A 14,503-nucleotide genomic window follows, 5' to 3' on the forward strand; every position below is an offset into this window, starting at 1 on the left:
TACACATTGCTACCAAATTCCATGCTTGGTTCTCCCAAAGCAAGTTAAGGGGGGAAAAAAGGACTTTCTTTTCTTCAGCATTTACAAATTGTCTCTAGTCTGTGGTCACATCAACTTTAGGGCTTTTTCACACTAATGTGATTTTTGATTTTTTTTTTTTTTCCAGCTCATTTGTCATTGCGAAGCACGACTTCAATGGGAGCAAATGAAAAAACGCATGTACATGTGTGTTTGCTGCATTGTTGACAAGGCTGTGCTTGACAACCAAACTTTTTCTCCCCATTTTTTTTTTTTTTTTTTGTTTGTCCCCGTTTAAGAAGAAAAAAAAAAAAAAAAAAATATGAAGCTTGAAAATGCATCAGACGTGTAAAGGTGCACGACAAATGCAGGATGATTTTTGCAGAAGCAACAAGTGTGAGCCTAGGCTAAAACGAAATCAAGCATGTTGCCGGCTTTACGTTTTTACAGAGCTCTATATCAATGACACTACGGATGCAAATGCCCAGCAGAAACCAAAGCTGCTATTTTCAGCCCTTCTGCATCATATATTTACATTCTGTGCACATGAAAGCAAACACACAGGGCTTTCACTATGACAATGTCTGTTTCTGCAGTGTTTAGATTCCAATGTGATCCGAACTTAATTCATGTTTATTGAGCTATTTACGCTGAGACTGTAAAAGCCCTTTTGAAATCAGAATATGGATTAAGATTGAGCTTTCAAATCAATCGTACGGTAATCTGATCGTCCATACACAGCTTTCAAGAGGCAATTATGACCGCTCACTCAATATATCCAATGGGACAAGCAGGAAAAATTTTCTCATACGATATTAGATCGCAAGATTTTCCCTTTTTAACCACCTTCAGACCGGACCATTTTGCTGGTAAATGACCAGAGGTCTTTTTACAATTTGGCACTGCGCTGCTTTAACTGGTAATTGCGCGGTCATGCAATGTTGTACCCAAACAAAATTTGCGTCCTTTTCTTCCCACAAATAGAGCTTTCTTTTGATGATATTTGATTGCCTCTGCGATTTTTATTTTTTGCGATATAAACGTAAAAAGACCGCAAATTTTGAAAAAAAAAAATATATTTTCTACTTTTTGTTATTAGAAAAATCCAATAAACTCAATTTTAGTCATACATTTAGGCCAAAATGTATTCAGCCACATGTCTTTGGTAAAAAAAAAGTCAATTGTATATTTATTGGTTTGCGCAAAAGTTGTCACATCTACAAACTAAGGTACGTTTTCTGGAATTTACGCAGCTTTTAGTTTACGACTGCCTATCTCATTTCTTGAGGTGCTAAAATGGCAGGGCAGTACAAACCCCCCCAAATGACCCCATTTTGGAAAGTAGACACCCTAAGGAAATTGATAAGTGGCATGTTGAGCCCATTGAATATTTAATTTTTTTGCCTCAAGCGATTGAATAATGACAAAAAAAAATTTTTTTTTTTTTTTTATTTTTTTTTTTACACGAAGTTGTCACTAAATGATATATTGCTCACACATGCTATGGGCATATGTGAAATGACACCCCAAAATAAATTCTGCTGCTTCTCCTGAGTACGGGGATACCACATATGTGGGACTTTTTGGGAGCCTAGCCGCGTACGGGGCCCCGAAAGCCAAGAACCGCCTTCAGGTTTTCTAAGGGCGTAAATATTTGACTTCACTCCTCACTACCTATTACAGTTTTGAAGGCCATAAAATGCCAAGATGGCACAAAACCCCCACAAATGACCCCATTTTAGAAAGTAGACACCCCAAGCTATTTGCTGAGAGGCATGTTGAGTCCATGGAATATTTTATATTTTGCCACAAGTTGCGGGAAAATTACAAACTTTTTTTTTTCTTTTCACAAAGTTGTCACTAAATGATATATTGCTCACGCATGCCATGGGCATATGTGAAATGACACCCCAAAATAAATTCTGCTGCTTCTCCTGAGTACGGGGATACCACATATGTGGGACTTTTTGGGAGCCTAGCCGCGTACGGGGCCCCGAAAACCAAGCACCGCCTTCAGGCTTTCTAAGGGCGTTACAGTTTTGAAGGCCATAAAATGCCAAGATGGCACAAACCCCCCCCCCCCCCCAAATGACCCCATTTTGGAAAGTAGACACCCCTAAATTTAGGGGTACACTAGTGAGACTAGGTAATAAATGGCGGGTGCCCTGAAACTATAAAATAACTAACCAACCAGCGTCACCTGTAACAGTTATATGGTGATCACTGGTGAAAGGGTTAACTAGGGGGCAATCAGGGGGCTTTATGCGGTAGTATATGAGGGTCCCTGGCGCTATAAAAAGCTGCGGCGAACCTAAATACCTACCTGCCTAACTAGCATCACCTGTGACACTAATACAGCGATCAGAAAAACGATCGCTTATTAGGCTGGGTTCACACTGGAGCGATGCGGGAACGCCATGAATCCGCGGCGGGTTCCCGCATCGCATGCCTCCCGGCGGCAGTTCACACTGCCCTATGCGAACTGCTGGGAGTGTCAGTGAAATGTTAATGACACCCCCAGATCAGTTCGCATATCGCAGTGCGATCTGCAAACTCGGATCGCATGGTGTGAACACCCATGCGATCCGATTCTGCTGCGGGCCAAAAAAAGGGTCCCGTGCGAAGGTGCGGCGGGTGCGACACGAATTCAGCCATACTATCTGTATGGCTGAACTCGAATCGCACAGAGATCGGATGTGATTTGCACTGCAGTGCGGTGCGAATCACATTCGTTCTCATAAACCGCTGCAATGTGAACCCAGCCTTAGTGACACTGGCGACGGGGGGTGATCACGGGGTTAAACCTTTATTGGGGGGGTTAGGGGGGCACATTAGAACTAAAGGGGGCTAACCCTAACTGCCCTAACAGTTATTACAGTCACAAATGACACCAATGCAAAAAAAAAAAAAAGCAATTGGTGTCACTGTGACTGGGGGGGCAGGGGTAATTGGGGGGTGATCGGGGGGTAAAGGGGGGGTGTGAGTGTGCCTGGCATGTTCTACTGTATGTGGGGTGTGTTGGTGCAACTCACCGAACCTCTCTCCTCGGTGCCGGAACGAAAAATACCGACACGGAGGAGAGAATACATCACTTCCTCTCCTGTGTTTACATTACAGGAGAGGAAATGATGTCACCGGACATTTTCATTCGCCGGGAGCGATCGCGAGGGGGTGGCCATGAATGAATGGCCGTCCCCTCGTCCGGGATCGCTCCCGAACGAATACCGACCGCCGCAGGCACCGGGCGGGGGCCCGATCGGCGGGCAGGCAAGGACGTACATGTAAGCCCTTATGCCTGCCCGTGCCATTCTGCCGACGTACATCGGCGTGCGGCGGTCGGCAAGTGGTTAATCAGTACAGTTGTTGTTCAAAAATGCACTACAGACCATTACTCTAGAATTTTTATTCTGTTTTATGAGAATGGGCAACTCCAATTTCGTGGGGGGGAAATAAAATGGCGCATATTTGCGACACGAAGCATATTGTAATTGAATGTTCTTAAACATTACCTTTCCTTTTTTCAATCTGCAGCCACTAATGTTCTGACAATGCATCGCAATATGGCTACCTGGAGTTGTCCTGTACACAGCATGTGTACTGACCACTCCCCAGAAACATTTCCTGCTTGTGTGATTGGCCCACCAATTTTCCCAGAAGTCTGCCTAAGATACAAGTCCGATTTCAGGCATCCCCTGCAACAAAAATGTCATTTTTGGAGAGATACTTTCAATAGGAGCACGTCTAAACGTAAACCTTTTTTTATTCATTGGTCCCAATGGGGTGTGGCAGTTTCTTCTGTATAAACGTGTCTTGGAGTCTCAGCAAACGGCTGGAGGTAAGTATAAACCTTTCTGCTTGCTCGGAGTAGTCCTAAACTTTTTATCTTTTTTACTGTTGTGTGTTTAGTAACACTTTTTAAATGAGTTTGCATATGCAGTGAAGCATGCTTGTTATACTCTCTGTAGAACCTAAGGGGTTAATCCTCCACATTGTGTAAAAAGGCTTTGATCCCATCTCCTCTGATCCTCATTTTTCTTCCACTGCCCCAATCCATCGCCTGATAAGACAGGCTTTTAAGGTCACTACTCAAATGCTCAGTTCGGTGTTTTTTGCTCGAGGTGTGTTTTTTTTTTTTTTTTTTTATTTATTTATTTTTTGGCATGGTGCAGGTGATCCGCACACGGCTAATCGGCCCTGTCCACACAGAGGGTCAGGGCTCATGCAGCCTCATAGGACAGTCCAGGGAGACTGAAAACTCCTCCTATTAGCTTAACCAAATTCTGATAGAAGTCACAAGACTGCTATATACTGCTGATGAGAAAAGGCATTTAGCAGTTTATATTTACCAAAATAATTGCATTTCTATGTTTTGGGAGAGACCAGATATAGCGAATGCAGGGTCCTGGGTTTAGTAACACTTTAATCACCCTCTGAAAGCATTGCTTTCAGTAAAAGCCTGTTCATCCTTGGGCTCTTTTCCCACTGAAAGTGGCTTAGTTTTAGCGGCCCTTTTACCGTCATTTTAAGGTTAAAAGTGATCATTTTGCGGTGCTGCCAAAGCGTTTTGCAGGCGCTGCCCATTTATTTCAATAGGCAGGGGCGGTTTAGGAGCGCTGCTCCCAAACCACCCCATAGATGCTGCTTGCCGGACTTTTTCTAACGTCCCGCAAGCACACCACCCCCAGTGTGAAATCACTCTGGCTCTCACACTGGGGATGCATGGGAGGCACTTTACCGGTGCTATTTCTAGCACTAAAACACCTGAAGAATGCCTCAGTGTGAAAATAGCCTCACAGAATAATCCCCTTTTGTTGAGGAAAAAATGTTCCCCTCTGGGTGATCTATGTTTATTGCAAGGATTTTAACTAACTTTGTTGCAAGTTCCTACTTTTTGTTCTGAAGAAATAGCTGTTTGTGTCTGTGCCAAATGAATGGGCGTGACTTTATATTATCAGCTGCCACACTTGCAGGGTTCGAATGAGGAAAGTGACAGGGTCTACATCCTGTTAGACTTGAATAACCCTTTGGCTGTACCTCACCAAATCTGAACTGTTTTCAGAGGATGCAAGAATGCCCCAAATTTCATTTTTATCTTGGTGCAGACTTCTGGGAAAATCGGTGAGCCAATCACACAAGCAGGAAATTACATTTCTGGGTGGTGTTTCTTTACTCAATCTGTGTATAGAATGCCTCCAAGTTGCTATTCTGCAATTTTTGTTTCCCATGCAAGTGGAGATGCCCATTATGAATTATGGCATGTGTTAATCTGTTTTAAAGCTCTGAGGTAAATGGATTTAAAAACCATGCATGACCGTTTTTAAAAACACAGTGGGGTTGACTGACTAAAACTGGAGAGTGCAAAATCGTGTACAGCTTCCTCTGGATGAATTGTGGGTATAGGATTGGGTACATGGCATTGTAGGTCATTATTTTTATGGTTGTGCTAGATGGACCTGAAAGCTGATTGGTTTCTATGCAGAGCTGCACTAGATTTTGCACTCTCCAGTTTTAGTAAATCAACCCCAGTGCACTTTAATGCACGATATATGCATTGCAGTGAGTTGGGATGCATTGACCATCAATGGCACTGCACATAGAGCAGGTGCTTTGCCGCAAGGCACAACTGTGAATGCTGAGATACATTTTCAGGGTGCCATTGTTGTATGCTTGGCTGTCATTCTGATCCAGTGTCTTCAGTACTTTTGAGTCCGTTTTAAAAAGATGCAGATTCTAACTTCCAACACAGTTTGCTTGAGGCTGGGTTCACACTGGTATGACATGACTGTTGTACAGCTGTCATCCTACTTTGCCCTGTGACATCGCTCCTACTTCCATTGGCTTTGAATGAACAAGATAGTCCTTTTGCTTTGACCAATCAAAACAATCCCAGTGTGACATAAATTCCTTCTGCTGCTGTGATCACCATGTCGGATGTCAAAAGTTGAACTTCAGACGTCCGACTTCAATGGGCTGAAGTAGAATAAAATTAGTGCAGGAATCTTTTTCAAAGTCTGATTGACCTGTGTTGGACCAGTTAAGATGGCTCTCATAGGGAATCATTGTGTTATAGTTGTTGGCACCTTGTGAATGGGGCATTACAAGTTCACTTCTTTTTTTGCACAGCTTCTGTCGGCCTCCTTATTCTTAACAAATTTCCTGTTGTGCTTGAATCCTGACCTTCTGGCATGGTTATTTGTACTATAGCACTTGTCTCTTCTGCTCATTGTAATATTACATTTTTAGCATTTTTTCCCATCTAAAGTATACTTTTTTTTTTTTTTTTTTCTAAGTCTATTCTAAATCCGAATCACAGACTGCCTCTTCAGCTCAACATGAGACTCCTGAATGTTGACTAGCTTGACAGGAGGGCTCCAGAGTTTTAATCAAGTGCAGTGACCAAAGTTTGTGCTTTTAATGTAGTTGCATGGCTTTTATAGACCCCCACATCTCTCCATAAAGAGGACCTGTCTCGCACCATTCCTATTACAAGGGATGTTTACATCACAGAGGATACTTCAAAAATCCCACAGTGCATTCCAAACTCCCACAATGCATTGAAAAAATAGAATGCCGAACACTAACATGCGTTTATGAGCGTTTCTCTGCGTTTGTCATTTGGCGGTGAAAAACGGCACTTTGAACGCAAATTTCTGGCTTTAAGAAAAAAGCCAATAAACACCACTGCTAATTAAAGCTAAAAAACGTCCATGGACACATAAGCTAACATAGAGTGGAGTTTATGGGCTTTTAAAAAAACGCCCAAACTCCAATAAACTGCAGTTTATGAGCTCCAGTGTGCATGGAGCCTCAGAGCCGGTTCACACAGGGGCGACGCGACTTTGAACACTACTTTTGGAGGCAACTTGGACACGACTTGGGCACGGCTTGGGGTGACTTACAACACGACTTTAAGTCGCTCCAGACGAATTTTGCCATGGCCAATCAAAGAATGAGCTCTGAAGGGTCAACTCCACGCCAAATGAAAAAAAAAAAAAAAAAATGGCGTGGGTTCCCCCTCCGAGAGAATACCAGGCCCTTAGGTCTGGTATGGATTCTAAGGGGAACCCCCAATGCCAAAAAAACGGTGTGGGGGGTCCCACCCAGATGCATACCAGACCCTTATCCGAGCACGCTACCCGGCCGGCCAGGAAAAGGGGTTGGGACGAGCGAGCGCCCTCCCCCTCCTGAGCCATACCAGGCCGCGTGCCCTCAACATGGGGGGGGGTGCCTTGGGGAAGGGGGTACCCCAAAGCACCTTGTCCCCATGTTGATGAGGACAAGGGCCTCTTCCTGACAACCCTGGCCGTTGGTTGTCGGGGTCTGCAGGCGGGGGGCTTATCGGAAAACGGGAGCCCCCTTTAATAAGGGGGCCCCCAGATCCCGGCTCCCCACCCTATGTGAATGAGTATGGGATACAATGTACACCCCTACCCATTCACCTGTGAAAATTTTTTTACAAAAAAACACAACACACAAGGGTTAAAATAGTTTATTGCACAGCTCCGGGGGTCTTCCGTCTTCGGGGGTCTTCTCGCCGGACTCCTATCTTCTGCTAGCTCTTTTCCTAGCGGAGGAGCCCAGCTTTCTTCGCCGCCGCCCTCTTCTTCTGACTTCGGGGGTCTTGTCCCCCTCTTCGGGGGTCTTGTCCCCCTCTTCGGTTGTTCTTGCCGGGCCACCGCGCCTTCTTCTAGCTCTTTTACAAGCGGTGGCCCGGTCTTGTGTCGCCGTCTTCTGTTCTCTTCAGGAGAGGTTTCCTCGTCGCTGTCTCTGCTCACAATGACAGGGATGCGGCGTGCGGCGACTTATATAGGGACATCCCGGATGATGTCCCCGCCAATTATGTCACAGTTCCAGAGGATGCTGGGACTGTGACATCATAATGGGCGGGGACATGATCCGGTGATGTCCCTATATAAGTCACCGCACGCCGCGTGTTCTGTCATAGTGAGCGGAGACAGCGACGAGGCAACATCTCCTGAAGAGAAGAACGGAAGACGGCGGCGACAGAAGACCGGGCCACCGCTTGTAAAAGAAGGCGCGGTGGCCTGGCAAAAAGAGGGGGACAAGACCCCCGAAGTCGGAAGACGAGGGTGGCTGCGAAGAAGAAAGCCGGGCTCCACCGCTAGTAAAAGAGCTAGCAGAAGATGGCAGAGGAGTCCGGCGAGAAAACCCCCGAAGACGGAAGACCCCCCGGAGCTGTGCAATAAACTATTTTAACCGTATATTTACCCGAAGACAGCCACCACAGGCGCACTGGGCAGGCCGCAGATGGCGGCGATATGCCGCGAGTGTCGGCTCCCGTGCGCATGTGCGGGAGTGACGTCATCGAGACCCACCAAGAAGATGGACGCTCGGAACTACAGGGGACAGCGGTGACTTCGCTGGCACCTGTGTCAGGTAAGTGACACATAATGGACTACTATGCGATGCATAGTCCATTATGCTTTACCTTTGCAGGGAATCAGAGGAAGTAAACCCATTAGGGTTCACCTTGACCTACAAGTGTTTTTATTACAGTAAAATTTCCCTATTCATGCTCTGTTTCCCAGTGACATATGCAAACAATTATGTTTACTTTCCAAATGAGTGTGACCTATCTGTGTACCATATTGCTTGCTATTTTTTGTCTTGGTAAATGTAATGGTATTTTAGGCTTTTCTTATTGTTGGCCAGCTGTGACTCTTATTTAATTTTACAATTTGCGTAGTTGATTTGCTCGGTAACTGATGAAGCGTAAATGATCTAAAAACAAAACGGAAATGCTTCTCTAAACTCTTTCCCCTCCCTTGGCTTTCAGGTGGCGACAGACAAGGTTGCAGAAAAACTGAGTTCTACTCTCTCATGGGTGAAGAACACAGTATCCCAAACTGTCAGTCAAATGGCAAGTCAGGTGGCGAGTCCATCAGCCTCGTTACACACTACATCGTCGTCGACCACGCTATCTACTCCAGCACTTTCCCCGTCTTCTCCGGTACAGTTGAGTCCAGATGAGGTTGAATTACTGGCTAAATTAGAGGAGCAAAACCGGTAAGGAGGTTCATTTGAAATGCAAATTTTGCTTTTTACCGTATAGTTTTCCTTCAGGCGATTTTAGTTTTAAAGCACGCACAGTGAAGGGATTAATGTGTGATTGTGGATTGCTGGTTTACATGGGTGGAAAAAGGCAGACTGTACTTTTAAAATGTATCTAAATTTAAGCAGATGTAATTATGTTGACACTTACCAGTCCTTGGATGTGGTGGCTGTATTACTTAACCACTGTTACAAGGAAACTTCTACTCACAAAATGTAATTGTCCAGGAACTTTATAGCTGGGAAACATCTTCATTTTATTTTTTTTGAATTGAACATGGAAAAAATCTATTGGATAATCTGTCAATGGGAAAACTTTTTTCATTGCAAAAATTTTGATAGAATTGAGGGAGACAACAAACATGACTGTCGCCATGAAAAGAATAATTAAAGCTGAATACTAGGAATGTGGTGTTTTTTATTTTATTTTTTTTATTTTTTTATTGCATGGTTACATTGGTTCAGCTTGGAACAATGTAAGAAAACATATTCTATTGTATCTTTCCTATGGAAGCTGAAAATTCTAATGTATTTCCTCCAGCTGTAACTATGCTATAAAATCTTTACCTTGAGTCCAGCTTTAAAATTCAGTTTTCAATGCTGATCTAATCTGAAGAAAATTGGACTAACCTGTATCAACTATGCATTGCACAAGTTGTAGGATGATTTTTCATTCAGTTGACTTGTACTACTGTCACTTTCCTTGTGTACAAACAAGTCAAATGGCAAATTTTGCACAAACCGATTTCCAGTTATCTCGTTTTTTTTTTTTTTTTTGGCAGGCCAACACCCTTTTTTTTTTATTTTTTATTTTTTTTGCGTTTTGTTTTGGAAGGAGTAGAGAACAGTTAGAACCCCAGTCAATGTTTTTATTGTGGTCTGTATCTTTGCTGTGGTCATTCACACTCTTTGTCCTGATAACATTGTCACAGACACAGAAAAGAAGGCAGGGTTTGCCAAACATTCTAAGCAAAGGTATGGTTTACTGTGCTTCAGACTTTAGGGCAGGGGCGGTGGACTGTGTCCAGTGGGAGTAATCTATTCCCCTTATTTAGTACTGGGAGGAGAATGGTATTGTCAGTGGAATGACTAGTGCCCCCTTGTTGGTGTCGGTGGGAGGAATAGTGCCCCCTTGTTGGTGTCGGTGGGAGGAATAGTGCCCCCTTGTTGGTGTCGGTGGGAGGAATAGTGCCCCCTTGTTGGTGTCGGTGGGAGGAATAGTGCCCCCTTGTTGGTGTCGGTGGGAGGAATAGTGCCCCCTTGTTGGTGTCGGTGGGAGGAATAGTGCCCCGGTGTCGGTGGGAGGAATAGTGCCCCGGTGTCGGTGGGAGGAATAGTGCCCCGGTGTCGGTGGGAGGAATAGTGCCCCGGTGTCGGTGGGAGGAATAGTGCCCCGGTGTCGGTGGGAGGAATAGTGCCCCGGTGTCGGTGGGAGGAGTAGTGCTTCAAGGGCCCGGAAAAAGACACGCAAAGGGCCACAGTTTAGAGACTACTCCTATAAAAGGGGAAATCTCAAAAATGTAGTTGAGGGCAAATACTCTTGGGATGCCTGTTTCTATGACAACTCCCTAAGGTCCCTTTCACATATGCAGACAGTTTGTCTGTTTTTTTTTTTTTTTTTCCCATCCATCTGTTGATGGATAAAAAATGGACATCCGTGAATCTGTATGGAAAACAGATGTAAATGGATGATCATCCGTCAACCTCTGTTGTGTGTTTGTTTTTGTTTTTTTAACAGATGAAAGCCCTATTTTTCTTCAGTATGAAAAAAACAGAATGGATGAAAAATGGATGTAAATGGACGAACGGTCCATTTTGGCATCTATTTTTGCCTTGGTAGTGGCTGAAAAAAAACTGATGTTAACTTCATCTGTTTTTTTTTCTTTGAAAAAACGTAACTGAACTGATGAATGGAACGGTCCACATGTGTGAAAGGGGCCTAAGATGGGAATTCACTTTGAAGAGATTTCTTCTTTCCTGATGCCTTACCTTATCTACTATATTTTAAAGTGGGACTAAATGGTAAGTCTGAGCAGGCTGATGATCGGTCTGTGTCCGCTCCGCTATGCATAGCAGACAGTCCCGCTGTCCTCTGTGGTGCAATCGGATGGAAACGGGCAACCTGTTCATTTCCATCTAATTTGCCGGATGCAAGGAAAATAGGACCACATCCGTCTGTTTTGGGTGGACCAGATAACATGTCCGCTGGCATCCACCACTCCATAGAGGACAATGCAGGGTCTGATCAGGTCCGCCTGAAAAAATGATAGGCAGACTTGATTGGACAGCCCATGTGAAAGGGGCCTGAAAAAATATGAATCTGCTTAAAAACACTACTTCTCTCCTCCTAACTATGTTGTGCTGTTTAAAAAAAAGATCTTTGTAAATACCTTATTTTCGATCCACTCCGGTCCAGTCTCATGATTCAGCTTAGGCTCCCCTATGTCATGCGCAGAGCAGCCCCGATCCTCCTCTTCTTGGGTCCCCAGGTATGTGTGTGTGTGTGTGTGTGTGTGTGTATGTATGTATATATGTGTGTATATATATATATATATATATATATATATATATATATATATATATATATATATATATATATATATATATATATATATTACAGATTGCTTGTAAAATGCAGAGAGAGACAACAGATGTGCCAATGTAAACACTGCATATCTCTGTTCTGACGGGGGGGGGGGGGGGGGGTGAGAGGGATCAGTGTCTCTGCAAAGCAGACACTAGGATCTGTCTCTTCCCCTAGTGAAGGCACCACACTGTATACACAACACTGGCTAGGCACACAACCTTTGATTGTCCTGGATGATTAACCCCTTCACAGCCAGTGTTAGTACAGTGACGGTGCATATTTTTAGGACTGATCACTGTAAAAGTGTCAGAATGTCTGCTGCAATATCGCAGTCCCGCTATAATTCGCTGCCATTATTAGTATAAAATTAAAGTTCCAGGAATATATTCCATTGTTTGTAGACGCAATAAATATACTTTTATTGTTTTTTTTTTTAACCAAAAACATGTAGCAGGATACACACTATCCTAAATTTATGAAGAAAGTCATTTTTTAAAAACAAAATTAATTTTATGTTTTTATAGCATAATTTTTTATTTTTTTTGTCCAAAATTGTTGGTCTTTTTTATAGTGCAAAAAATTGCAGTGGTGATCAAGTTGCCATAAAAAGAAAGCTTTATTTATGGGAAAAATATACCATTTTATTTGGGTGCAGTGTTGCATGACTGCGCAAGTGTCCGTTAAAGTAACGCAGTGCCATATTGTTTTTTCATTTTGGATAGAGTAGGTATGAGTTAAAACCCCTGTCAGATTTTTTTTTTTTCATCTGTGTCCCTTTTGCGGAGATTTCCCTTTACTTCCTGTCCCATAGCCAAACAAAGTATGAGGAAATCCCTGAAAATCAAGGGAATTCCTTGGGGATCACCATATATAGCAGGGATCTGCAATTAGTGGACCTCCAGCTGTTGCAAAACTACAAGTCCCATCATGCCTCTGCCTTTGGGTGTCATGCTTGTGGCTGTCAGAGACTTGCTATGCCTCATGGGATGTGTAGTTCTGCAACAGCTGGAGGTCCGCTAATTGCATATCCCTGATATATAGTATCCCAATTGGAAGATGCACCGCATACTAGCTCATTATGAAATACCTTAGAATGAGGCCCCGACATCTGGCCCGATCCACGCCGAGGGAGCTGACATGCTCCCTCAGCGTTTCTTCTGGGTATCGCGGCTCTGGCGAGTGGCCGGAGCCGTGATATCCTCACTCCCGCGCAAGCGCGCCGGAGATTTCATCCTGGCCGAGTCCGGCCACTGCCGGACTTTCAGCCGAGAATCCCCTTGTGCGCATGCGCCGCTGCAGTCAGCGGCGCATACCGAGGGGAATATCTCCTAAACCGTACGGGTTTAGGAGATATTTTTTTTTACCTACAGGTAAGCCTTATAGGCTTTCCTGTAGGTAAAAGTTAAAAAAATGAGTATACAACCACTTTAATGCAAGGAATGAAATAAGGTAAAAAAATATTTATCTAGTTCATTGAGAGATGTTATTTGTGTAATCGATCGCCTGTGCTATTGCTGATGTGGAAGATTGACTTTAGCACTTGCAGATATGATTGCAGCAACACACTGACTGTTTGCATTTTTGAGTATTAGAACTTTTATAATCTCCTGCATCTCGATTTGTTTTAGTCTCATTTTACCAGATCCATTGGAAAATTGTCTGATCTATGGCCTTTTCTCCCGTATAGAGGAGGTTAAAGGAAATCTTTATTCCAGCGCTGGAAATTGATTTTTTTTTTTCTTTGCTCCTGTGATTTTATTATCCTCATTTCATTCCTTTGATGTCTGGTTGAAACATAAGGGGCAGTCCTTTTCAGACTCCTTGGCATAAGCACAATGGAAAGAACATCGTATGTAGCCATTGTGATTATGTTCTTACCAATGTAAAGTATTAAAGCTTCTGGAGCAAGAGCTGCTGTGAACCTGTTTTGAAATTCTAATTACATGTTGACAGAATGAGTTCAGCTTACTTGAGGTTTTATCCTCGTGCTTACTCATGTATTTTTAAATGATGTTCAATGTTTTGGCATCAAAGATATCCCAGTGATTTCTGTTCCCTTTGTGTCTGGTGTAATATTACTTTGAATCCATTTTCCATTTCCTGTCATTATTTGAGGCTTTACAGTTGGAATAACAGTTTGTTTATATATCATGTGACGGCAGTTATTGTGTTCTGATGACTGATTGCATTATGGAAAACTAGGCAGTTTTTTGTTTCTGGAGGTGTTTATATATTGTATGTAATAATCTGCATCTTTTTTCTTCTAATCAATCAGCAGGATATGTTGGTAGAAAAAATTGTACCTTTCTAGTCTGCATTCACGCGACTGCAAAGGGGGCGCTTGAGGGCAGCCGTGGGCAAAAATTTGTAGATTCTTAACAGTGGTTCTAAACCAGGGCTTGACAAATTGAATCTAGCAACCAGCTAAAAGTTAGGAGCCAGTTTGTGGGGCGGCAATGTGTAACGGGTGTATCGCAATCAACGTTTTCATGCGTAGGCACCTCAACATCTGCATTTGTGCATACGTTTATATGAGGGTGGGGGGGGGCTTGGGCGTAACTTTCATTTTTTACAATTAAAATTCTTAAATTTTTGTAATTTTTTTTCTTTCCATCACAGCTAACTTTTAACATAAGGACACTTGCCTATCCTGGAGTCCAGCGACTTCAGCACCGCAGCTGATGTTTCCATCGACTGGTTGGGTGCTGCCATTGCTGGTAAGGGAACTTGGCAGTGTAGCCCTTTGGCTTCATGGCCGGACCCCTACTGCACATGTGCAAAGCACACTGCTCTCACTGGCCCGGCAGGAGGGGCACAAGCTCCTGA

At 43.6% G+C, this 14,503-nt stretch overlaps 1 protein-coding gene across 2 annotated transcripts in view; it reads left to right on the forward strand.

Annotated features, from left to right (window-relative positions):
* Window positions 1-8,815: 8,815 nt before the first annotated feature.
* EVI5 (ecotropic viral integration site 5) overlaps window positions 8,816-14,503 on the forward strand; it is a 212,970-nt gene continuing 207,282 nt past the window's right edge. For both annotated transcript variants that reach the window (XM_077452914.1, XM_077452915.1), the window contains exon 1: window positions 8,816-9,045. In XM_077452914.1, the coding sequence (XP_077309040.1) occupies window positions 8,897-9,045 (149 nt within the window). In that variant the 5' untranslated portion in view covers window positions 8,816-8,896. The remainder of the gene's footprint in view (window positions 9,046-14,503) is intronic.

The sequence above is a fragment of the Lithobates pipiens genome, unplaced genomic scaffold (assembly GCF_037356315.1).
Source record: "Lithobates pipiens isolate NorthernLeopardFrog02 unplaced genomic scaffold, aLitPip1_a1.2 Scaffold_23, whole genome shotgun sequence".
In the NCBI taxonomy this organism is placed as follows: domain Eukaryota; kingdom Metazoa; phylum Chordata; class Amphibia; order Anura; family Ranidae; genus Lithobates; species Lithobates pipiens.